This window comes from Pieris napi, chromosome Z, assembly GCF_905475465.1.
Source record: "Pieris napi chromosome Z, ilPieNapi1.2, whole genome shotgun sequence".
Taxonomy (NCBI): domain Eukaryota; kingdom Metazoa; phylum Arthropoda; class Insecta; order Lepidoptera; family Pieridae; genus Pieris; species Pieris napi.
Window position 1 is genome coordinate 13,156,902 of NC_062259.1, and position 27,083 is coordinate 13,183,984.

General features: G+C 33.7%; 1 protein-coding gene across 9 annotated transcripts in view; it reads left to right on the forward strand.

Moving 5' to 3' along the window:
• Nucleotides 1-543: 543 nt before the first annotated feature.
• Nucleotides 544-27,083, forward strand: part of LOC125062808 (eukaryotic translation initiation factor 4 gamma 3-like) — a 32,195-nt gene continuing 5,655 nt past the window's right edge. Inside the window, exons 1-21 of one of the 9 annotated variants that reach the window (XM_047668974.1) lie at nucleotides 544-1,119; nucleotides 5,246-5,271; nucleotides 5,855-6,018; nucleotides 7,384-7,493; nucleotides 12,810-12,941; nucleotides 13,481-13,539; nucleotides 14,430-14,549; nucleotides 15,116-15,178; nucleotides 15,603-15,682; nucleotides 16,524-17,031; nucleotides 19,704-20,057; nucleotides 20,132-20,428; nucleotides 20,713-20,843; nucleotides 21,112-21,271; nucleotides 21,452-21,624; nucleotides 22,067-22,270; nucleotides 23,413-23,553; nucleotides 23,983-24,067; nucleotides 25,338-25,576; nucleotides 25,932-26,045; nucleotides 26,329-26,508. In XM_047668974.1, coding sequence (XP_047524930.1) covers nucleotides 1,067-1,119; nucleotides 5,246-5,271; nucleotides 5,855-6,018; nucleotides 7,384-7,493; nucleotides 12,810-12,941; nucleotides 13,481-13,539; nucleotides 14,430-14,549; nucleotides 15,116-15,178; nucleotides 15,603-15,682; nucleotides 16,524-17,031; nucleotides 19,704-20,057; nucleotides 20,132-20,428; nucleotides 20,713-20,843; nucleotides 21,112-21,271; nucleotides 21,452-21,624; nucleotides 22,067-22,270; nucleotides 23,413-23,553; nucleotides 23,983-24,067; nucleotides 25,338-25,576; nucleotides 25,932-26,045; nucleotides 26,329-26,508 — 3,393 coding nt within the window. In that variant the 5' untranslated portion in view covers nucleotides 544-1,066. Of the gene's footprint in view, nucleotides 1,120-3,690; nucleotides 5,106-5,245; nucleotides 5,272-5,854; nucleotides 6,019-7,383; nucleotides 7,494-12,809; nucleotides 12,942-13,480; nucleotides 13,540-14,429; nucleotides 14,550-15,115; nucleotides 15,179-15,602; nucleotides 15,683-16,523; nucleotides 17,032-19,703; nucleotides 20,058-20,131; nucleotides 20,429-20,712; nucleotides 20,844-21,111; nucleotides 21,272-21,451; nucleotides 21,625-22,066; nucleotides 22,271-23,412; nucleotides 23,554-23,982; nucleotides 24,068-25,337; nucleotides 25,577-25,931; nucleotides 26,046-26,328; nucleotides 26,509-27,083 lie in introns of those variants that run through there. The other 8 variants (XM_047668968.1, XM_047668972.1, XM_047668969.1 and 5 more) reach the window with 8 other exon arrangements.

Sequence of the window (27,083 nt, forward strand, 5' to 3'; positions counted from 1 at the left end):
GTTTTTATTTAATATTTTATGGCCCTTGCGCGTTACTTCATTTATTCCAAAGACCAATTAGTAATAAACTTAAACGAAAATAATTACGAAGTCTACTTGATCTGTGCCGGGTGCCCTCACCCTATCGCTGAAACTAGCGCACGGCATACTATTCAGCGGTTTTAACATTTTAAAATATTCGCTCAATTTCAACTTTCTTAACTTAATGAGAGTTTTAATTTATGATGTTTCAAACTGATCACAATTGCTGTTTTTTGGTGCATAGCGTACAATTTATCTCTACCATAGACAAATATTAAAGGTAAGCAGTTTGCTTAAGTTGCGTACCGAAGCCAATTTTAAACTCGATTAAATTATTTACTTTAAAAACTACTGCTACAGTTTTACAATTAATTCACGCAAAGTAGTAATCGGACCTGCCAACATAGATAGCATAGATCGGCGAGCATAGAGGTCGCCTATGGTTAAACAAATCACGAAAATATATTTTGACATGTAAGTGAAGTAAAGCAAGCACTGCATGCGTGCAGCGTGACTCTTAAGTAGAGTATTCTGTGGTAATGTGATACGTGAACGATCGAATGACAAGTTCAAAAAATAAGATATATTATATTGTGATATTTTGCTATTACAAAACCATATTTTAATTTTTTTATTCTTATTTAAATTTTAACAAACCACAGCAATAAATATACAGTTAAGTAATTAAATAATAAATTTAAAAAACCGCGACAGGTCCGTTTGTTTATTGGTTAACATCCGCCATTTTGTACAGTCGTTTGTTTAGTGTTTAGTGACTGGCCCTGGTAACTGGTTCGTATTAAAGATACCTAGTGATGCAATATTATTAAAGGTAGAGTATATCTGCATTGTGCTGCTCCGTGTGATGTAAAATGTTTTTGCTGGAAACGTTGCTGACGAAGGCTCATAATTAAAACGTGCAAGCTGTCACGGTGACATCTAGTAAAGGTCTCCGTATTGCCGGATGTGTCCTAGTATCAGTAAAGGCTGAATAGCGTGCCACCTAGAGTGGTTTACGTATCGTGAGACCTATGCTGCCAACGATATGAGTGGAAACGGCAACCAGGTGCCGCTGGCACCACCGCGCGGTCCCGTACCGTATCCTTTTGTATTTACTTATGATTTATTTACGTAATGTTGTCCACTTCACAATGCGTTTGCGAAGAGTGATTGTGTGGTTTTTCATTTTACAAAACATTAATTGTAGGAAGTGTAATTATTGTCTTAGAAGGTAATACATGGCTTCAGAACCAAGGCTTCCTAATGCTTGACCGAATAGAGCTGTAATATTTCCTCTAAAAGTTCATGTGTAACTCTTCTGTCGTCTTTGTTGTTATAATTATTAAGTTAGTAGAACATACATTTTCTTATGTTAACAACTCTTAAGTAAGTATCAAGTATCAAACTTCAATTTATGAAGAGAATAATTATTTGTAGAGCTTAAATGAATGAAAGTATTATTACAAGTTATATTGTTGAAAGTTAAAAATGTCTTAAATTTTCTTTATTCTGTAAGGCGATTTCTAATGGCGAATTTAATTTACTAAGTGTGTAGCTTAATGCCACCATCTAATTTATTGTAATTTACGATATTTAAAAATAATTTTTACATTTAATTACTTGCAGGATATCATCACTAGAAGTACTTTTAAGGCCATAACACATAGAATACCTTTCCCTATTCCAAGGAAATCACAGCAATGTAAATATAACCCATCTTAAGCAGCTTGTAATTTTTTTAACTATCATGCATTTGGATCAACATCACCCAAATAACAGCAGTCATCCTCGACCTAAGTCTAATTTTGCTAATATCAGGTGATATGTACATAAATATTACAATATTGTAAGATACTTATAATAATGAATTTAAGTTTTATTGATTTCTTTGTGATTGTTTTGTTTCATTTAGTATAAACGGGACTCCAAGAATCTCATCCCCCTTTTACAAATCATTGCAGCATTATATAAATAGAACAATTTTACCTCAGGAGGGCCCCTGCCCTTCTGGTGCTGAAGAATCCTCCGCTAGGTGTGCTTCACTCCTGCATATTCTTTGGGAATGCGATAGGACTTAATTGCAGAAGCAAAGTAGAAATATGTTGGATAACTTGCATCATGCAACCATGGTCACAGGTCTGCATTATCGATGCTGTGTAGCAAGTATTAGAACTCAATATCCCATACTATATAGGCCCGTCAATACTGTCTTCTCTACACATGAATGTCTTGTTGAACATTCATTGTTAAAATTGATGCACTATATTCCTAATTCATGTCTCAATTTAAAGTTGATCAGTAGCATATTTGTTACTAAAATTGAATTTCTCTACTAGAATTTGATTTGGGGTAGTTAAATTTTCCCCTACACAGACTAAGTTTTGTTTGATAACCGCCCAAGAAAGATGCTTTTGTCATGTCTCCTAAATTTAAGACACCTTCCTTAGTACTTCACTCAACCTCAGTGTATTTGGGAGTAGGAAAAATGTCCAAGCAGATAGACATGTACATTAATACAAATGCATAAATTAATTTATTTACAGTGACAAGTACATTTGCTTCATTAGATAAGCACTCAATTACAAATCATTAACAAAATAAATACATTATTAAATTTAACTTAATATTGTATGATTTCATAATGAACTTTTTTAATGATACAAGTAGCTTGTATCACTTTAGAATAATTGTTTACAAAACATTTGATCACAATGTATTTTGATTTGTAAACATGTAGTCAAACAATGTGAATATTTCCTAAAATAGAAATAAATTAATGGGAAGTGAGCATAATAAAATATGATAGTTTATAATGGGTGTTATTATCAAGAGAATTGATATATGTTTTTAAATGTTGCTTATTAATTTTAGTTACAATAACAACAAAACATTCTGTGAATAAATAATTGTTAAATTGTAACTTTAAAATAAATTTTTTATCTGTCTTAGAAGCAATTTGAATGTTAACGACACAGTTCAAATCAGTGTAATTCTGTGTGATTCTGAAGTGAACTAACGTCTGCAAGGTAAACTTTACAAGTCTGTAAAACTTTTTATAAAATACCCCTGAAGGGCAGATTTTATTAATAAGTAAGTCTCTGTATGTTCTTCATGCATTTACATTGTTAAAATTGTAAAAGTTGTTGTATATTTATATTTGAAATCCTTCTTTCTCATATGATTTTTTAAAAGTACTATTAATTTTTAGCTTACTGTTTCTATTGGAGTTATGGTAAGACAGTAGTTTTCTTTGTTGATTGTAAAAAAAACTTATTACTACCTATAGTTTTCTATGTTTTTGGTAAAACACAACAGACAAACACAGGTCATTTAAGTTGTGAACACCATTTTGACAGCCTCTTTAAAGTTAAAACATGAAAAGGTCTCATTTTCATAGTAGTAGTCGTAGTTTTTATTATAATTCGCGTTACGAAACAACTCTTGCAATTTACTAACATTGAGTTCATGTTATAAATAAAAAAGTGGCCTAGTTATTAAAACGTTTCAAATCAAATATGATTGTTCTTTGTTTTATATTTTTTTTTAAACCGATTTTTATATTTTTTGTCCTTTGCCATGCTTCCAAATGTAAATTTTCTTAACGTAATTTATTAGTGAATTGAATATTAATGACTGTCATTCCTTACTTGTTTTTCTTGAAGAGAACTTGAGCATCTTAATCTTATGAGGGCGCCACGTGATAGTTAAACAAAGGATAGATAAGTGAAAGAAAAGAAAATCACTATCCATGTAGAGTTTAAAATTTACTTGACACCCGATACTGAAATTAAATGCATCTTATGCATTGCGCTTTAAAAGAGACAAAGGTAATTTGAAATGTGTCACCGCAGCGCAGTGTATTCTCCGAAAAACTTTCCCCGGCGCAACAGTCGCGGCGACCTCTCGCAGGGGCGACCGACGATATGCGAAACGCCTCCTGTGGCGAAGCCATAGTGCCCTCTCCCTCTACTGCCGCTCGTAACCCTCGCTTATACATTAAAACCGTGATGGAGTGAAGGGTGTACTCTGAACGAATTTTGTATATTTATTAAATATTGCGCGTTAAATCGTAGTGTTTATTATATTAAGTGGTTTCCCATACAAGTGCTAGCTATCGTAGTTGTTAACGCTCGTAAAATCATCACTGAACTTACGACTGGTTCATATTTTGGAGACGAAAAACGGCGCCCGATGTAGCGCGCCGTTTCCATATCGATTTTCTCCTTTGCTGCATTATATTACTCTTTATATTGTGAATGCGGTCTGCAAATAATTTATTGGCACCATGCGTTATTCGCTCGGGAATTTTATAATATTATCGTAATTAAGTGCTTGAAGTAGAAGCTAGATACTATAACAAATATACACCGGCAAGTACAAAATGAGAAGCAATAATTTAGTATCCAGTGTTAGATAATTCAGTGTAACGGGAGCCTCGCCAATGGTCGTGTCGCCACAGTTTTGGGAATGGTTCAACGTTTGGCTCGCTCAATTTCTGAAAAGTTTGTATCATGAAATTAAGATGGTCGCGATAAGAGGTAACACTTCGTATGGAAATTTGCCACTTGGTTGTGGATACCCTGGAGGGCAGCAAACCATTGACATCTCACAGAATCTCCAGACGGCGCTGAATATGCCCCACGCCGTGGCACATACAGTAGCTACGCCCCGCCACCACCTAGCGGCACCACACACCGCTCCCGGAGCCAGTCTCAACCACCTGGGGCACAACCAACAGCGCACCAACCGCATGAACCCCACTGTAAACCATGTTAATCATGCCACACCCGACCATCAAAGTCAGAAACATATCAACCAGATGAACCACGCGAACCATTTGAAGTCAATGAGCCAAATTCGTCATTCCAATTACAATCAAGGGACTGCTAGGAACCAGACTCACAATGGGCACAAGTTAAATAGCAATATGACCCATGTGGGGCACATGAACCATCCCAACCACGGAATGCAGTTGAACCATAGCCAAATGGCTCACAAGCAGGTGCAGTCGCCAGCTAAGCAGCAACCCATTCTTCATTCTAAAGTAAATCGTCCTTCGCAGTACCGGGTCGGATCTCAATCCAGTAAGTGGCGAACCACACAATCACTTTTTAAACGTGTATTAAGGTTAAGAAGTTTGTAGCGCCACATAATTTCTACGGTAAATTTGCGTGTAAGCTGTGAACATTATATTTAATGAATTTCCTTAATAAATATTACACAGTTATCCGCGGGCCTCAACACCACACAGTGAGTTGGATTTGCTTCAAAGAAGAAAATACCTTTTTATTTAGCATGTTTCAGCCCAATGCTGTAAAATTTAACCAAACGTGAAAATGCGGCCACTATTCGCATGGATTGTATTTTAATCAGAATCGCGTTGTGTTATCGATTTTCTTCCTTCGATACGGTTTTACGATGCATAAATATCGCTAGTATATATATGTACACACAAGTGTATTGTATTTAATAAAAAAAATTGCATTCGTTCGTACCTTTTAAGTAGGTTTGTTTAGAGTGAGTAGTTCTGAAGATGGAACTAGTGTTATGTAAATTTATTATCGCATCACGAAACATGATACTGCATTAAAGGTGGGTCGACTGTAGCTCAGCATTTTTGTGGAGACAAATGCTACGTAAACATTCAACCAAATAGTATTAGATGAGTAGGGATATCGTCATTATACTAATCGTGCTTAGCTAACAAAGGCGCAGCTGTTAATTTAACTGTTTTATTTATTAAATGACGCATACAGTAATCAGTTACTTAAATTAATTTAAATTCTTAATCATCGATTTGAAGCAATATTTTATTTGATATTTTTTGTGTCAGTGTCTATACCAGGATCCGGGGCGGAGTGTTACCACCCTGGTGGCGCGGCTGGTCCATCATACATGACCGGCGGTAACGCAGCTGCCCCCGCTCCGACTATGAGAGGCCCGTCGACACCACAGCCTTCCGCGCCGCCGCAGCCTGAGATGACGAAGAACAATATGGTAAGTGAATAAAAAAAAACGACGGGTTGCACTCCGGGAGTGCCGGCAGAAGTGAAAACTTGAATATTAACGTTGTGTATTTTTGATATTTTGGAATGGTTAGGGAATAATTTTGCACGAATTACTTTAATTATAAGTATAAAAGTACTATCATTTATGTGGTAGAATACAATATTTATTTATTCCGCTATCCTACACAAACATGACAATTTATATTATATTAAACACGCTGCGCCAGCTGTCTACTCTTCATCCGTCTTACGAATTTTCGATCAGGTCACGTGTCCTGACGCGAGTTCAACATTTTTTACCCATTCCAAAAAAAAGTGTACAACGCCGCTAAAGAAGTTTTCACTTCAATTTACTATTTATTGAATAAAAAAATTTGAAATTAAAAATGATTTATTACAGTTACAGTTTAATTATGAGTGACAGAGGCCTTATCCATATTATATTCTTTATGGAAATATATAATATGTCCATCAATGTTGTTTGATTATTATTAACGTTATGACATATTATATATCCCCAATATCCGAAATATATCACCGAATTATGTTATAAACGATCAAAACCGCATTAATTCATGATCTTAAACAATTTTAATGATTAAGCTGTGTATATTGATTAGAAAAGGAAATTTAAAAAGCTTTGCACAGTTCTGCGTTCCGTTCCATTTAACACCCTTTCGCTCTATTTCCATATTTTGTTATCGGCATATGTCCAGTTCTATAACTTCGTGGTAACTCAAACACTTAAAAGGTAGTAAAAACATTGTTAAAGTCCAAAAAACTGATTTCATATAACCGCACTGTTTTATTGTAAAATATGCTAAGTATACATTTTTTTACTGGGAAACTTTGATTGCAACTGCACAATGAACTGCAAAATGAACAATAGGAATTTTAAGAAGCGTATATTTAATAGTATTTATTATATCTGCTTGTTGTCATTATACCGAATTTTAAGTAACGTTTTAACTAAGTTGAATCCAATCAGTTAATTTGATGCGAGCGATGGCTGTATCTTTTCGCACACACAGATTTTCTTAGAATTACAGGTAAGCGTTGCGGTTGCATTACAATTAAAACAAAATATGAATCGATGGAACTTACTTAGTATTAAATATAGTGGAAGATAGACGTTGAATCCTTTTGATCGAGCTATGGTTTTAGCGCATTCTTTTACGTTACAATAATTCAAGCGACGAATATAATTGTCACCGAAAATTACAATTAAGCGTGGATTAATTATGTCCTCTAAGGCTCTTGACGTATATTGATGAATTTTATACAAAGCAATATCTAATTCCACACCATCTAGCAGCCTAGTTAAAGATAAAATGGGATTGAAAACTAATTCCAGGGCCATAATTATGTGTCACCGCCGAACGCAACGGCTACAGCGAGGCCACAGTATTCCAACTTCCAGTATAGAGCTGCTCAGCACTCCACAAGACCAGCAACCCATAACAGGTAAGGTTTTTTTTAAAATATACGTATTAATGATTGATTTTGACTAGCCTTAACTTCTAAAACTATAAATAATGTTCGAATGTGTTTGAGTGGGACTAAGCGACTGATTTTCAGATAAACCTTTTTCTGACTTAAACTGTATAAAATGTGTGAATTCATTCATCGCCTTACTGAGGGGCTGGAGGATAGGGGGATAGTTTTTAGGGTTTCTATAGAGATTCTAAAAGTGAGTAGAGAAAAATTCTGGCAAGTACAGGGTCTAAAAATTCAGCAAAAAAGAACAACGTCCCGCCTAAACGGTGGTGGCAATTATTGGGTGGAACACCAAACACCCCCACAACAAGAAGGCCGCCATAATTGGCTAAAATAGAAGTATGTGGACCCTTATGCACGAAATTATGCAAGATCTTTTATTCGGTCGGGCAGCATATAAGGTGTACGGGAAATTGGTCTCCGTCCTTAACTTTCATTCCACGATGCCAAACGGTATCAAATAGAGGGGGCGCTCGAACAAGCCATGATCAGCTACTTGGGGCGGCGATACCGGGTGTTAGTTTGACTGATATACAGGAAAAAATATGAAATCTGTCACTCTTCATCAGCTACCAGGGGAACAGCAACGGCCTGGTGTTCCCCTGGCCCTAAGAGATTGCGGTGAATTCAAAGTGGTCGTAAAAAGATCGCCGTCATACAAGTGCTACTTAGGTGTTTTTCGCGCGAGAAGCTGAAAGCTGATTTGTATCTTTAAGTAGTCCTGTGCATTAAATGTGCATACTTGAAAATTAGTTCCGACCTCTGGTGACCCACTTGTGAGAAAATCAGAGATAGATTTATACATGGGATCAAATATTGTTTTTCAAGTTGAATCTGTTAATTTTGTTAGTTTAACTGCCTCAAGTCTTATGGTTATAACCCTCAACTCAGGCTGTGACCTGTGTGTATATGGTATAAAACTCTTCAGCCACCAAGTCACGGGCATTGCGCAACCTCATCATAAGGAATACATCCTGACTTTCTGCTGAAAACGTTAGGATTACAACCCTGGATATGTGATCTATTTCCCTAATTTACCCTTTAGCCCCCAACTTGCTAAATAATTAAATTAATTATTAATTATTTAATTAAAAATTAGCTTGATTAAGTGTTCGAAAGCATATTAATAACTAACAGGTATATCCCTTGCGTTATTCTTTCCTTGCTTCACATTCCCTTTTCGCTAACTCGTGGATAATGTAGCTCATACCCAAAGGCTAATGTTCAAAGCCAAATACAGTTTTATTTTCAACTAAAATATTAAAAATATTACAGTTTTAACCTCTAGGTTTATTGTAGTAATGATCATTTTGGTATTTGATTAAATAACTTAAGTCGTTTTTTATCACGGGGTAATCACAATGTAGCTAGGATATGTTCATTATTGCCATTAAACTAGCTGTGCCTCGCGGTTTCATCCGCTAATTCGGAAATAGCAAAGACAATTAAATAGACAAATTGCTATGGAAAACTGTAACTCTCGTGGTAATTACAAATTTTGACGCTAGATGTCACAAGCTGGGTCAAAATAAGAAATCTATCTAATACCATAAAATTCTCGTGTCACAATGTTCATTACCATACTACTCCGAAACGGCTCGACCGATTCTTATGAAATTTTTTATGCATTTTCAGTAAGGTTGAGATCCACTACTATATATCTTTTGAACTCCTAAGTGATAAGGGTTGTCCACCCCAAAAATATTTTTTATATTTTTATTTTGCTTTGATTTTTTTATGATACAGCATAAAAAAATACACCCCTTTCACCCCTCTACGATCAACCCTTTTTTTTATTTGTTAAATAAAATCTTATGATTTGAACTCTGAGGTTTATACATAGAAAAACCTAAAAGTTTTCATTCCAGACAACTGAACAATCTCTTGGATAGCATAGCAAAATGTTCCATGTTATGATGCCTAGGCGATCTTTGAATAACAACAAGATAGACCAACAATTACTAACTTCATTTCAACTTCAGTAGTTTCAAATTCGCTGTTCAATATTAAATTTCATGTATTGGGAAATTCACTATTATTTTTACAATACAATTTTCATTTCAATACTTTAAGAGCAGTGTTGGCCTAGTGGCTTCAGCATGCTACTCTCATCCCTGAGGTCGTAGTTTCAATCCAAGGCTAGAAAATAAATAAACTCCAATGGTGCACACCATTGGACTTTCTTTGTGCGCATTTAACATTCGCTCGAACGGTGAATGAAAACATCGTGAGGAAACCGGCTTGCCTTAGACAGAAAACGTCGACGTGTCAGGCACAGGCGGCTGATCACCTACTTGCTTATTAGATCATGAAACAGATACGGAAATCTGAGGCCCAGACCTAAAAAGGTTGTGACATAGGAAAAACGTAATAAAAAATATTTTAATAACGAACTACTGTATTAAAGAAAGAATTTTACCTTAATATGTTGACATCCAATTAATACAAACTGTTTGTTATATGTATGTACATAGATAGGTAAGACTATTGCTAAACAAATTGATACACTTTATTTAAGATAAGATAGCTTTCCTTATATGGTATAAATATAGTATGGTGCACCAAACAAACAAAATATCGCAGTTGCTAAGTTGTACGTGTATTAAATGCTGGATTATTATCGATTATAGCTCAGTGTAGATGGAAAAATTAAAAGGAAATTAATTCATCAAACAGAGCAGTTAATGTTCATTTTTTTAAATTATCAACTTTAAGTAAAAACGACGCAACTTTTAAAATACCGCTATATGAACACCATATAATCCCAACGTTTCCATTGTTACTCCATTTGTTAAGTATGCTTACGTACGTACGTACTTTAAGAGTTGTTATGTGGTAAGGATAAACAAAAATATCGATAAAATATCATATCTCACCAAACTTTCTTGCAATAAAAGATAGAGATAATAAACCAATGACAAATTTGTTTGGTGCATTTTCTCTATGCCTGATTATTATTACGTTCGTGTATACATGTATTTCTTTATATATCCAATTCATAATTAAAATATAAATGAATGGTTAATGTGAGCTATGTTTTGACCAATAAAGTATTTTTCGTTGCAATACAGATTTATTTAACAATAATATGTGACTAAAAAAATATTTAAACTCTTTGCAAAAATCTCTACCCATCGACTATCAGTATCTTCCACTAAAAGAAGCGTTCTTTTTGGTGATGGTCCAAATAAATCAATTGGCAATCACTTCAATTGGATGATGAATGAAGGTAGTCTGTAGCAGGCCAGGGGTTTAAGATTGGTGACTTTGCACATTTGACATATTTTATTTTCTTCATTCTCTCAAACATGACACATGTTAAAATGAGGACAATCATATACTTATGAAAATATGTTATAGACAGAATAAACACGTGTGAAAATCACATAATTACTTAAGAAGGCCGCAATGTACTACGAGATCCGAGTATTACTCACGATTTCAAGCCGACTCAACCTAACAATAGAAGTTGATTTGTAGGCATGGTGATGGGTGTAGCACCTGCGGTTGGGGCAGCGATAGTGTATCAAACGAAGGGCCACCGTCGACCGAGGGTTGCGTGGTAATCGGCGGTAATTGCGAATCACTGGTTGACATCATCAATTGAGACGCATTTGATGATAAGATATGTGGCAGCGGTACCGGCCGTGGTGCAGGTGTCGGTAGCATATAGGTTTGGGCACTTATGCGCATCGGCATGGGCAAACTCGCGTCTTGAGACGAAGACTCGACGATTCCCATCGGACTCGCATCGCGCAATCTTGTTAACACCATTTTCACTTTGGCTTTAAACTATTACGCAACACCTATGTTCATTATATAAAGTTCAGCATTCACTGTTAAAAAGTATAACCGTGCGAATCAAAAAGTACAAAACGAAATTTAGTACGATAAATATATACAAGGCTAACTTTAAACCTAGATAAAAAGTTAACGCGCCGAAGGAATGAGGGATCTCAAATTATGCGTTATGCTTCGAAGAGGACCTAAATGCAACTGACTCGCAAGTGAACCAGTGATGCCTGCTCCTACAAAATATTCCCCCTAGGAGTAACTTCAAATACCCCTAATTAGGCTTTATACCTTTTTTGAATAAAGTAAAAGTGTACAAATGATGGCGAAATCCTTAAAAGTGTTGGCATTTGTCGTCATAGCTATCGCGCAGGTGCAATAGACGGTGCGAGAGCCAATCAAGTGACAGCCGTTGACATTGAGATACTTTCTAAATATTAAAATAGACTATTGTTTTGAAATTTCAGCTGTTTTTGTATGTTTTCAAGTCCTCGTTACTTTTGTTTTATTGTTTTCAAAGGAAGCTTTACAAATAAATTATTGTACCGAACCATGAAAGTTACAAAACGACCTTTCCATTGTGGGAAGTTTGAGAAGTTAGAAAGTAATTTTAATTGTATTTGCCAATTTACCACGTGATACTTACGAAATAATGCTGACTATAGAACAGGTATAATTATAATGAAAATCAAAGCTACCCTATTGTCAGTACCTTATCGGGACTTTTATTCAAAGTCCAAATTAAATTACAACGGTATCTTATACGTATTCTCGGCTAGTCGGTTTTCCTAGTTTAACTCCAGGCACTATTTGGATCAAACTGTTATGAGTGGGATTATAAATGGCGACAAAACTCCAACGGTGTGTCAGACGCCGATTTGATTTTGAAGAGTAGCAGCTTTGGAGTTCATAATTTTGTTTTCTCTCAACTTATTAAAAAAGAGAGAAAAAAAAAATCTGTTGGTTTTTTAATTACAAACAAATTAATCTAGAAGTAGTTTAGTCAAAATAATCGAGATAAACTGATAAGTATTTCACTGCTTATTTCAATTTTAGGTCTGGGCCTCAGATTTCTGTATTTTTTTCACGATCATTTGTGAATTAGGCAAGTAGGTGATGAGCCTGTGCTTGTCACACGCCGTCGCTGATGGGTCTAAGGCAAGGCGGTTTCCTCGCGATGTTTTTCTTCACCGGTCGAGCAAATGTTGAATGCGCACATAGAAAGAAAGTATATTGCGCAGCCGGGGTAGAACCTACAAATATGTACATCCTACATCCCTGAGATGTTAGTAGCACGCTTAGGCCAACGCTGCCTTAAATTCGGTAAATAAACTAATATTCGCATGGATAACAATTTAATTCTTGGCACCTTAGAATCATAATGGCGGCTCTATTCGACTGTTCAAAATCGGTTGAGTAGTTGAGATATCAACACATTGGGCACATATCTAAGGTACCTAGGTTAATGTTTTATTTTTGTAATTTTTACAGGCAGCAGCAGCCTTATATGCCAGGGTCGGCGGGTACGACTGGTGGACCGGTGATGTACCATCCAACATTGTTATTCCCAACTGCTCACATGTCAATACCTCAGGGCTATCAGCCTCGATCCACGAATCCTGGGTGAGAACTATGAAAAGTTTCTTCTTAAATAAGAAAAATAAATTGTTTATTTGCAAAGAAAGATTATAAAAATACAATCGCACAATCAGCCATATAAAAATAAACATGCAATACTAATTTACATAGTGTCATAATAATATGTTAAGTTATTTATAATTGCTGTCAAAACTTATGGTTTGAATACACTCTCACGCTATCTTCTATCTTACAAAGTTATATTAAAAATCCAGTGGTGCTATTACTCTTGGTCTTATATTTCTGTTTCTGTTTCGTGATAATTTTTTCAATAGGCAAGTAGATGATCAGCCTTTTACGCGTGATACGTGCCGTCAGCCTCAAAAGGCTAGAGCCAAAGCTCTATGGCATGCCGGTCTTCTCACTGTTTTCCTTCACGTAGCGAGTGTTAAATGCGTCTGTAGAAATTAAAGTCCCATTCACAGCCGAGGCTCGAACCTACGCCAGGGTTGAGAGATGCTGGCTCAAGCCACTTGTCCAACTACTTTTATAATATGTTCAATTAATAACTGTATTATTTTCAGATACTATCAATATATGTCATACGTATACCCCAACACAAATCCAAGCCACACATCGCCTTGTGAGTAATATATATTTTTTTGCTAATATCTTACTAGCGGATCCCAGAGATGTCCTGTACATACGTCTTAGATACAAAAGTTTATAATATTTTAAAAATAAATTGTAAGAATTTGGACCGTTTTTATGATTAAAATATATTGCTACCGTTTTGTGACTGTATTGCAAGTAAAATATTTATGATTCGGTATTATTAAATCAATAAACAAACACCTAACTGTAAGTTTATTGTCAAACACAAAACTTTCATCAAAACAGTATTTTCGTTTACGAGGTGTTTAATTGCACGCACTGAAAATGTATATATACAGAAGTGAATGAAAAAAAAGTAGTTTGTTTTGTAATATTCTAATACTGATAGTAATAGTTGCCGGCGGAGATACGTTCAGAATATACACATTTCAAAAAATAGTGAATTTGATAAAGGGTTGTCATACTTGGCTTTCGCTAAGCTTCGCTAAATTTTAAGTGAAATTTGATTTATTAAATCAAGATTGGAAGTTATTACAATTTTAATATTTTAATTAGTATTAAAATAAAATTATTGAAACCGTACCCAAAGTTATACTATGGGATATTCATTAATTATTTTACAAAAAACAAACACTATCCTAACAGTACTAAGTCAATACGGTAATTGCAAAATTAAAAACGAAATATAATATGAACTCACTCTGAATATACATATGTCGATAGTCGGAGACAGCATTTACGAGACGCTTTGACTCGGCGAGAGAATTCTTCAGTCATTCACCTCTAGGGATCTTAAATATTTTTCGTTATGTTACAAATAGCCAACAATAATCGGCAGTAAAATAATTAATAATTCCCTGAAATCATATTTTTATAATATTATTGGTGAAGATACTAATGGTCTATATGTTTAACCAGTGACTTACTCACCAGACTACTATAACGGTCAAGGTGTTGGGAGTAACGCAGCTCGTCCACCAGGTCCGCTAGTGCCTCCGGCACATCAGCCCCAACAACAATCCCATATGCCCTTACCTGGTATGTATAAAAATTATTTAAGTTATACCAATGTTAATAGGGATTAAACAATAGCTGTGCAAGATATTCTTAATACAAATTACATTAATTAATAAAAGATTAATTTAAAAAAAAATATTGGTTGTTTGTAAAGTAGGTTTACGATCGAGATGTTTACGTGATAACGTCTTATTGGTGATATAAGTTTTTGGGAAGTAAGGAATTAATGAAGATAACAATTTTTTCAAATTTTAAATTACATCTATCGTTTTATTCACACTTTTGATGATAAATTTCGGGTGTAAAATGACAAGTTTACTTATTCGACTATGATATACATTTTTCTTCATACATTCACGGAATGACTGGCAGCGCTCGAGATGAGACGGGAGAGCGGTCCGTCTCTCTCTCGTTAAACCTGCGATCGCGCTCGTGAGGTTTTGGTGTGACACAAGTTTCTGAACATGTCACCCGACTAAAACGATTTTAAAAACGTTATCACGTCAAAAATAGTTTTGTATTAAAATTGATGTCATCTGAAATGTTCGTGTCATTCTATGTAGAGCGTACAATCCCTTTTTTTACAGGTATGCGTCTTCCACCCGCAAAACGTACCTCGCGCCGGGTGCCAATAATTAACCCAGTGACTAGTAAGTAATTCTCACTCGCTAACTTAGTAACGTCACTCACTCACTCACACCTGAACACATTTCCACTCTAGGTGGCTTTTATGTTGGGTTTGGGTACATTTTTTCTGACACTTGACCCTCTAGCATCTATCTTTCTTTTTAATTGTGCCTAGAATTTTCATTTCAGCGATAACTTGTCCTGTTTTTTGGTCAAAATTAAAGTGATTACCAGTAATGTTAAAAATTAATTGCATGTTATCTTAAAAGAGGTAATTATTTTTAATGTTGTACACGTTTGGATTGTGTTGTGTAATTTTAGGTGCACGTGAGTTTGTTCAATTATTGTATCGTGAAGATTTTTTTATTGGCACATAGTTATTTTTATAAGCATAGTTTTTTATAAGCCGTAAATCTTCTTAATAAATAAAATAATTGTTTTTCACAGGACAAGATATATTTACTGAAGATTTATTTGCAACTGAAAATGTGAGTGAGAATTCGAGTGAAAGGCAGACGCCTCTAGCGGTATGTGTTTTTATTATATGATTATGTTAAGAATGAAATTAATAATGTTTTTAACCATTTGAGTGCCATGGGTTCTTATCCATGTATGCCAAAAATACCAAGATAAATCAGAGACACTCAAAACGGTTAAAATAATTAGCCATATATTAAAAAGTGTCAAATAATACAGCATATTATATAAAGTCAATTCATATATTTCTTCAAAACAATGTATAGTGTAATCTCTGTGCTGACGTTGAAAGGGCAAACAAATTTGGACATTTTAGGGAGTGTTGGCTTGAGCTAAGCCACCCTCACCCCTGACGTCGTACGTTTGAGTCACAGTTCTGCACCAATGGAATTGTCTTTCTATGTGCGCAATTGACACTTGCTTCGAATGGCATTCCTTGAAACTATTCTGTTGAATGTTCAAACATAAAAATCTATCTGATCAAAGTGGGTTTCAGAGCCACTGGATTATTATTATTAGGGAATTTGTGTTTGACTTTTGCGTTAGGGAAAAATGATGACACTAAATTTTTATGATGCCTGAGCACACCGTCACAAAAAACCGACACCCTGAAGTTAGCATAATCAACATTTTAAAATAAAAAATGTCAATTTCTTTAATGTAGAAATAACTTTTTGTGATATTTAAAAAAACTATATTTAACTAGATAATGCGTTATAATAAAACTTTCAATGAATAAAATACCTTTTTTCTATTGTTAGTGTCGTTTTCTACTAACGAGAATAAAATTATTGAAATGATTTTTATGTTGTTACGCCAAAGTAAAACTCGACGCGTGTACATAAGTACAAACATTTTTTTTTTATATATTTGACTAGTGTTATATGACAGCAGGACAACTCTCAGAGTATCGTGGAAGAGTTCACACGGATGGTTAGTAAAGCTGCCAACGAGCCATCTAGCGGCGAGACTGCCAAAACAAACCATGTACCAAAATGTAACGAAGTGCCTGCTATGGCCAGCCCCGAGCAACCTCAAAACGCAATAAGTACTAATAATAATGTAAAGTCTGATTTAGTTAACGATAATATAGGATCCGATGTGGAAGTTGAAACGCCCATCGTGTCGGCGATATCCGACAGTCCTGTTATAGTGCCTAAAATGACATATACGAAACACCAAAAGATTAGTGAAAACACAATTGTAATAGATAATAAACAGAAACCGAAAGCAAAACAACCAAATGTGCCTCACAACGAAACCGATAAGCAGTCGGATGTAGTGGCCCTCACTACGGATATGTTACCCCCTCAACCCCAAAGGATCAGAGAACCCAGAGTCAAGGCTTCGGAGGAGAAAGAGAAGCCGCAGGAGGAGTCTAACATGAATGGCCCTATTTGTAAGTATTTTTTATTTTATTGCCTTGAAACAGTACTAAAAAATATTAGGATACATCTTGATTTACATATGAAATTGACGTTTGTCGTAATGGGCTTCGAGTACTCAAAAGTAGAGGTCAAAGTACCTCAAATATCTCTTCTTTGGTTAGGAATTCCAAATTCAATCTTTTACAGCATTTACTCCTGCATTTTTTTCCGGAAACCATGATTTATTTTATTTTCCCGTTGTAATTATTTTATTTGCGTCACTCTATTTATAAGATGGAAAACATGAAGTACGAGTTCCACCGCGGCACCAGTGCTGCAGAAACGGTTCAAAGGATTAATGATATCACACAACAGACTGCTACCAAATTAGAGAAGTTTTAATTGGAATGTCTAAGACATCCACCGCCCTGACCTTGCTTTTTATAAATTTGGTTACCTTGCAAGGTAAAAAAAAATTCAACGCTGATGGGGCAGTCAAAACTGCCTTCAAAGATTTTATTGATTCCCGAATAGTTTTTCTTAGTAGAGGTATCAATGAACTACCCATAAGATGGCAATATATTGTATTTAAAAAAATCTACTTTTTGTTCCTCCCATACAAAACGCCAATTTCATATGTTCCTTACATATGAAATTTAAATCCTAATATATACAATATACATACACCCATTATATGTGAGTCCCGCCAACCCACTCAAAGGATTATAATATATTAAAATTTAGAATTTCCTATTTACAGTAGCTATACCTAATTGACATGCTATTTGTATAAAATGTCTATTGGAAAAAAAATATCCTAAGTCTAAATATTTTTGCTCGGAGATTGAATAAGATAGAAAAATTTATATAGGAATAGAATGGGAAAAATAAATAAAGGAAAACACAAAACTGAAATTTCATCTAGGAATAATTATTAAGATGTCTACATCTTGCTAAGCTACCAATGCATAATGGAGGTTGATTACAGTTTCCAATGCCCTCTCTATATTTGTATATTTGTTATTGAAAATATTTTTAATATGGAATCAACTTCAGGTAAAAGTATTCATGTAAATTTTAACAATAAATATTATCAACCCATAATGTCTAATATATTTTTTACTTTTACTTAAATGATACGAAAAATATACGTTTTGCTTTTTACTAGACATTATTTCAATTAATTTAGTAATACATATTAATACAAATAAATAAAATCATATTACGTCCTTTACTTATTGTGCGGGAATTTTCTACTCTTTGCCTTAAAGTAATTTCTAAAGATTTATCTAGCAATATATTTTCTCTGCTCTCTGCACTAATTTCAAATAGTAAAAATTCATTACTCGATGGCTTTCCATTAAAAAAGTACCTATATGTGTATGCTTATTATAATTTGACGTATTAACTGTCAATGTAACCTTACAATGATTATTTATTATATATACCATAGTCAATATTGGCTGTTACGTATTTTGTTTACGTTCATTTAAACAAATTTATAATGATTACGCTGTAATAATTTGATATAATTATACTCCGAACAAGTATATACAAATAGGTATTTATGTATACGAACGGGTTATTATGATACGACAATAAGATGGGCGACGGCTGACGATCAATGCCAGACTTGCGCGCAAGACAGCGATGTCAGATGTGTACTCTGTGCTTGAGGTCATATGTCGCGCTTGGAATATTTCAACATGGCGCCTGCTAATTCAGTCACAGCAGGACTTGCTGATCTTAACATGTTTTAATCATGATATTTTAATTTTTCAATATTTTTATGAATTGACTTAGTTTTTTTTTATCAGAAAATTTTGTAAATAAGTGTTTATTATAAGTATCGTCAATGATACATATAAATTAGCAATCAACTACGACTACCATATTATAATTAAAAAGTTAATTTTTTTAAATAATCTAATGAACAGTGCCACATAATTCATAAAATATATTAACCAGGTTAGTACAGTGAACAATTTAAAACACCCACGTGTGAATATCACTCGTCTCTATTTTTAGAGTGCGAATTTGGTACTGAAAAGTTGTGACAGAAAATAAATACCCAGGGCACCCTTATGTTAATTTCTTTCTCTTCAATCGTTTTCTGTTTATTGTAACTGGCTGGCAAGTTGCGACACTTCTGATTTACATTAGCCTGGCATTAAGGTCCTACCTATGAGAGCTAATTTCTGACCGCTCGCTAATTTTGTTTGTAAGGATCGAGCTTTTAAGCTTCACAACTATTATTCGTATTAGTTAATTAATATACATGTACTAGAGTATTGGTTCTATGAGTTAAATATTTCGGCAATATACCTATCTTGTTATTGATGTTATCATTTTGTAATCATAATACTTCCTCTTTTTGCATGGTATTTTCGTCCTTCAGAGATGCGTCTCTACATTGTGTTTACTGTCTGTTGTAAGCAAATGTATTCAAAGAAATTTAAATATGCCTCAATAACATGTTTTTCTTATTCTTATAGCAACATATTTTATTTTCATTCTTTGTATTTTCTTGTGAACGTATATAAGTCTCTAGACTGGATAGTTTATGATCAGTGGTCTTTGTGTTTTCAAACCTCCATGAGCATTTTATTGTTGTTGTGTGTTTGGCAATAATATGGGTCAGTTTCTCTTTGTGTTTTTATAGATTTAAATATTTTGTGATACTCACTAATAACTTTTTATGCAGGTAACTTTCTATCGGAACCTGTCAATACTAGTCACATAGTTGAAACTAAGTTAGATACACAAAATGAAGTGAAACAGGAGACAACATTTGAGACTGAAACTGAAACTTCTAAACAAGTTGAACTCATAGTTAATACTGAAGAGACATTCCCTATATTACAATCGCCTACTGCCTCTCAATTATTGTCTAGTATTGAAAAAGTAGCTCAAGAATATGTGTCATGCCCTGGAACTCCTGAAGAAGAGAACAGTGTATGTCTCGCCCAAGCCAAGCTCACACAGAGCATAGTGAGTGCTGCTAGAAATAACCTTGAAACTATAATGAAAGATATAAATCTCAATAATACATCACCAGGTATTTATTGTCATTTTCTTTTTATATGTATTTATATTATTTACTAAACTTACTACATGTGATTTTTTTGATAGATCCTGATACTGCAAATGGAAATATTACTGAGATAGCTGAGACTGTAAAAGAAGACATGCATAAAAATGAGAAACCCGCAAAGGCATCTAAAAAGAAGCAAAAAAATGCAAGTGTGGAAGTAAACAAGAATTCTGGCACTGAGCCTAGTGCCAAAGAGACTTGTACAAATGGAAGAGATGAGACTGATAATTTAAATGTAGTAGAATCAGATGTTATTCCATTGTCTGAACCTGTGACGCCTGAACTGACTAAACCAGCAGTGCCTGTATTTACACTCAAACATAAATACAGTGAAGGTAAATAATCAAATTGCAACAAATATAAATTTACTTGTAAGTTAGTTAAGGGAATAGATTCAAAGATATATTATAAATTCAATTTTGCTTATATAAAATATATATATACTATGCTTTAAAAGTAAAATGGTGTAATCAATAATATTTTGTTAATATGCCATTCTTAAACTATGTGTTAGTATTATATAGTATCTTTAATAAATTGTCAATTATCAATATAATGAATAATTAAATTAATATCCTTTTTTAGTGTTTCTAGTGTTGACTGTATTACCCTGTTTTAGATCAATGGTCCCCTTTTAATCCTAATGGAAAGAAAACTTATGATATAACACTACTAAAGCAGATGAGAGATGATCCGTTGTGCAAGAACAAACCAAATTCACCACTGCTCGAGGCTTGCAATCTTCTACGGGTAGGTTTTAAACAATGCAAATATAGTGGAATTAACTATTCTAATTTCTATACTATATTAAATGACTATTAAGGTGTTTTTGTTCCCAGTCATAAAAATTATAACCAATTTGTGTTTGCTTAAAGGCTTTTTCTGAAAAGTTTACTAACATTTTTGTCAACAATTTTGCAATATTCCTGCAATCTATGCACAGTTACCTTTGCTACTGCAATATAAACACTTCAATACTATAATTAAACTAAAATTCAATATTTTGTCTATATTACAGACAGTGCAAATGGACACAATTATGTCATTCAATCATATTCATAGACCAGCGAATGACTCCCTATTCCCCACATTCCTTAAGACTATGAGTCCCGGTAACATGAGAAGTCCTATTCTTCGCGATAACAAGAAAGACACTAGAAATGTAGGAGCACCCCCAGGTAAGAAAGATTTATTTAATATTTCAAAGATTTCTATGATAATAATCTATGAAAGGATCTTACAAATTTATATTATATTATTTGAGTGTGATGGTTATTAGGCATTAAAAAAAATATATTTTTCCCTGTGTCCTGTGTAAAATCATTGGTAATTTTGTACTCTTCAAAATGTATTTATAGATCGTATCTTAGGAAAAGGAAGCATGAAACTTAGTTCACCATCCAGCAACAGCGGGGGAAGAAATATATATATTTCTCTCCGTGAAGAAGTGAAACTGAATGAGAGTAAAGATGCTTGGAAACCAACTCGACTAAAGAAAGAGAGTTTGAATGAACAGGAGTTGAAAACTCAGGTATTTAATTTATAATTTTTATATAATTTAGCCTATTATTATGTATCAATTTTATAAAAAAAAATTTAACTTCAATGATGTAATTTAATGATAAAGCATGTCTATTTTCAATTTTCACAAATGTTGCATGTAGAATAATTTAGAATATTTAGAATTTGCCTCATACAGCTTTTTCCAAACATCTCTATCCATGTTTTTTTCTCCATTAGCTTCCTGCTAACGCTTCTATATCTTCTATCCACCTTTTTCTAGGGCCCTAAAAAATATTATGTCACTTAAAATTTACGGAAATGCCTTTCAACCAAAACTTGAAAAAAAACAATGACTTTAAAAGTTTCGTATTGAGTTTCCGCCTTCCTGGCTTAGCTGTCAACTACGGACAATCCTGGGTTCGATTCCCCGCGAAAGATAAATGCCGTTTGTAATATATATTTTGATACAGGAGCTGTACAAGAAGTTCCGTGGTATACTCAACAAATTGACGCCGCAGAAGTTTGATACTTTGGTTGACAAAGTGAAGTCACTCGAAATTGACACACAAGAGCGTCTCGAAGGCGTCATAGATCTCGTTTTCGAGAAGGCTATTGATGAGCCGAACTTTTCCGAAGCATATGCCGCTATGTGTAACAAGCTTTCGACATTAAAGGTACGTGGTGTTAGGAATATCTTCTGTCTTTAGTCGTGTTCTTCATTACTCAAGTTCGTGTTACTTTCCTCCAATCCCCTGTCTTTGGCAAGTATAATAACAAAGACAATTAAAGTAAATAGCCGTAAATCTCGTGTAGTGATTACAAATTTTGAGGTTGGATATCAGAAGCTGTATCCAAATAATAAATATTTACCTAATTATTTGAAATGTTTTCTTACGGCCTGTTGCCTAGGCGAGGTTGCCAATCATTGAATAGGGACTACATGTACTTGCAAAGATTCGAGACTTAAAGATTTATTGAATTATTCAAAAGCAAAAGAGACCCAAACAATGACGCAGGATATTGCAATTGGTACTTACGTGTCTGCTGGTCAATATTAACTTTCATGAAATGAGAATACTATTATCATATTATTACATTATGTTGTTTACTTTTATATCTTGGGTTGAAATAACAATGTTATGGATAAATAAATTGATACATATTGGAATTGCGAAAACTTAATTTGGACAATTTTTTTTTATTCGTTAAAACTGTTTTCTGCTGGACCAAACTAATACATCGAAATTATCTATCGATAAAATCAAACGAAGCAGTAATGTTGAGATTTAATTTAATTTATCGATTTTAATTATATTTAAAAAAGTAACTTGGTCGAGTACTCTGCACATGTCTGGTGAGTGGTCGTATATGCGTTGCAGCCGTTTGAGTCCGTTCCTACTAAAAGCGCACGTGCGAACTCACCACGCAGAATACTGCTAAGTTACGTGACTCATACAGTCCTTCAAGTATACGTTGGCGATAATAACATTATTGGCAATTCAAGTTTAGCTATTTTTAAGAAAGCTTTACAAAGAGTAATGAAATCGACAATGGGTAGGACGTCATTTTATATTTGACAGCTTGTATTAAAAGATTTAGATACCGTATGATGTCCATATTTGAATTAAAACATTATTGAAATAAGATATTTATTAATGTGATTGTAGGGTTTTAAAAACTTAACTTATATATCAAGGGGTAGTAAAGTGTAGATAACTTTGTGAAATCGTTTTACTCTAATACATTGAGAAAAATAATTAAATCGAAAAATGTTTGTCCAAATTTAATAATTCTTTCACCGTGGCTTTGGTATCAGGTACCGTCAACAAATTCACCCGAACAATGTGTAAACTTCCGTGCGATGATAATTAGCAAATGTCAAAATCAATTTATCAAAGAGAAGACGGACGAGCACGTTCTCAAACTTGAGGCAGAGATAGCAGAGTCCAATGACGCCGTAAGTATTTCATTATATATTCATTTATTTTTGTAAATACAGTATCAACTCTTTATAACGAATTTCAAGGGACCGATCATTGCTATTCGTTATAAATAGGTTTCGTTATAGGGATGGAATAATTAAAGTATGGGTATTGGGTTAAACCTAATAAATGTAACTAGTTTTTTTTGTTATAGAGAGATTTTCTTTATAACGAGTGACGTTATAAAGAGATTAGACAGTACTATTGTTTTTAAATTTTTATAATAAAGTTTGTTAAATGGATTTGGCAGTCCTAGAGTAATTAACAAAAAAGCTACACTCTTGGGGTATTGGGTTCGATTTCTAGGTGGGACGAAAACTTTAGAAGTTGTAAATTGAAAAATCAAAGGTTAAATTGAATTTTTTGTGAGGTTAATGTATACATTAAACTTAAATTACTTACAGGCAAAGAAAAGGGAGCTGCATTTACAACTCGCAGAAGTTCAACGCCGAATTCGCATGCGGTCAGTTGGAAATGTCCGGTTTATTGGTATGTATATAAGACAGCCTATATATTGTTTTTTTATATTGAATCAAATTAGTAAAATTTATGCAAATTCCTTACATACTTTGCTCAAAGAATATTAATATAAAAATAAATACATTTATTTTATTAATTTATTTCATATGCATCAAAAATATTTTTGAAATCTCGTTTGTTTACAATAGAAAATTATTGACGCTTTTGTATTAAAGAAAACCTATACCGAATAATAAAAAAGGATGTTCAGTTAAAAGAGAAAGGTTTCCATGTATCATGTGCATCTTTGATATATTCATGAAAATCGTTTCAATGTATCTCCAGTAAGGAAATTAATTTAATTTTGTGCTTTAAAGAACACTTTTCGTTTTATGCCATTATGATTGACACAGGTATTACTAAACATTGTGCTAAGTGTTTGTCATTTCCTGATGCTGATACCCTTTTGGCATACAGAAAAATAATTCTGAATCAAATCAGCAATTTGAAATATTTATTGTGCAACTGCGATTGTTTTATTTTGCTTTTATACTTTTTAATTTGCTTTCATGCTTTTTAATCTGCCAGTGCAATTGTATAGATAAAATAAAAATCAGTTTAATGGAACCTTGAAAAATAACCGTAAATTGTGAAAATACTAAAAGAATCCCCGTTTGATGCTTAGTTGTCGATAAGACATGTGTGAAATTCATAAATATTTTAAAAAGTTGAGCTCGAAATTACTGAACTGCTTGGAAATTGTATTATTTGGAAGGCTTTTTGAATTGTGTTTTGATATAAAGAAATGCCGGGTTTTTGAGGGTGTAGTCGAGGGCTGACCTAAACAGTGAATTAATAATAATTAAGAGAACTACAGTTCAGTATGAGTGTGGCAACCTTCATGAAATTTACCCTTTAAAGTTATTAAAGCTATATCAGACCTATCACGAAACAAAAGACATTGAATATTTTAAGAAGATTTACGTCCTGACGTAAGTCTAAACGACAAAATTAGATTATTACTATATTTAGTCGGAGATTATGCGAAAACTTAGAATTGCCTATATTAGAATTGCGAAATGCTGACGTACAAAGCTTGCGTTTATTGCGAATATCTGTGTCAATCATATATTTTAATCATGGCTGGAGGATGAATAATTTATAATACCAATATTGAAAAATGCTTAGATACTACAAATATCCTTTTTCCAAAATGATTTATTTATTAACTAGCGAATTAAATTAAATAAATTTGTATGCTGCACAGAATGTTTAGTAAATATTCAATGTTTATTTTCAGGTGAATTATACAAGCTAAAAATATTGATATCGAAAATTATGGTTTATTGTATGAATTATCTGATCGATAAGCCGGAAGAGGAAAAACTCGAATGTCTCTGTAAGCTTCTGACCACTATCGGGGAGCAAGTGGAGGGTGAGGTGAAGGATCAGCTTGACACCATAATGGACAAAATGCAAGACATTGTTAATGATCGCAAGAGTAATAAGATTAGCAGTCGTGTGCGGTTTATGATACAGGTAATGCTGATTGTACAATTTGATAGGCTTTTCAATTTTTTGTTACTCTCTGTAATTCTTTATTAATATCTATTTCGTAACGACAGAACGTATATTGGTGCACTGTCGGGGATCAAATCTACGACTTCAAGCAATAGAGCACATTGCATTAGTACTTTACGAAGTAAAAGATTAATCTACTCTATATAAACAAATTATATGTAAAGCATTGTTAAAAGCTAAATACTTCTACTACTGTAAAATTAATTAATATATTAATCTTTGAATTATAATACAATTTTTCCGTCCGGTCATCAGTTGTTTGTGTAGGAAGGGTTATCTTTGAGTGAATATTTAATAAAGATTTTGTTTATAGGATGTAATTGAACTAAGAAGACGAAAATGGGTAGCCAAGAATGTTATTGATTCGCAACCCAAGATGATGGACCAGATTCAGAAGGAGGCTGAACAACAACAGAGACATATTGAGGTAAATTTTTAGTTTTTGCTTTACTTAACAAATAATTAAGAGACATTTATTCTCAAGTCTATTTACTTCTATATTCTAGTTATTGCTAATTTTCATAATCAAATTGATGTCCATATTAAAAATGTCAACTTAAAACAAATTAAGAATTTCCCTTGTCTCTGGGTTCTAAAATATATGTCTGTTTGTCAGTGTGGATACCATCTTTGATTGCATTATAAAATTATTGAAATAATAATTTCCTCTCAGATTGATTATTTAACTAATTAATCATCTCTTTTTACAGTTGATGAATTCGCCCATCGGTGGTGGATTCCGACGTGATGACAGCGGCAGTGGAAGAAAACGTGGGGGCGAGGGCCGAAGGCAGGGCAATAACTTTATGGATAATACGTGGAAGACTACAGCGACGAGAACCAGCTATGTTGTTGACACAACCAAATTGAAGGCCATGCCGCCGCAAAAGGTAAGGACTGTCAGAAATGGTATCTTCATAATCTGATGTAAAAAATAAAAATTGAATCAATATTATACTAGACAATTGATTTTTCCTTATAAAATTAACTGTATTTGAGTGTAACTAAACAGTTATAGTTAAAGTTGTTCGTGTTGGTTAGTCTCCTACCTTAAACCAATAACAACATACTTATATTAGTAGTATTTTCTACTCCACTACACTGTGTGACAACCCTTGGACTTGGCCTCAGATTTCAAGTTGGTTTTTAATCATTCTTTTGAAAGGCGAGCAAGATGTCGAGCCTTCTGTACCTAGTGAAGAAAATGATGTACTAAATTAAATCATTTTTTATACAGATAATAACTAGTGTAAATTTACTGACAGCTTAAGCTGTAGCCTCAAACAGTGCATTATTAGATATATATATAATTTCTATGCTAGTTCTGCGCTTCAGATTATGAATTCATTTGGGCTGTCCAAACAAGTCTCGTTTTCTACCTGATACATGAATTATAAGCCTAAAAGCCACTTAAACTAAGAATAATATATATAAGCTTATAACACTCAACAATGATTAACATTAA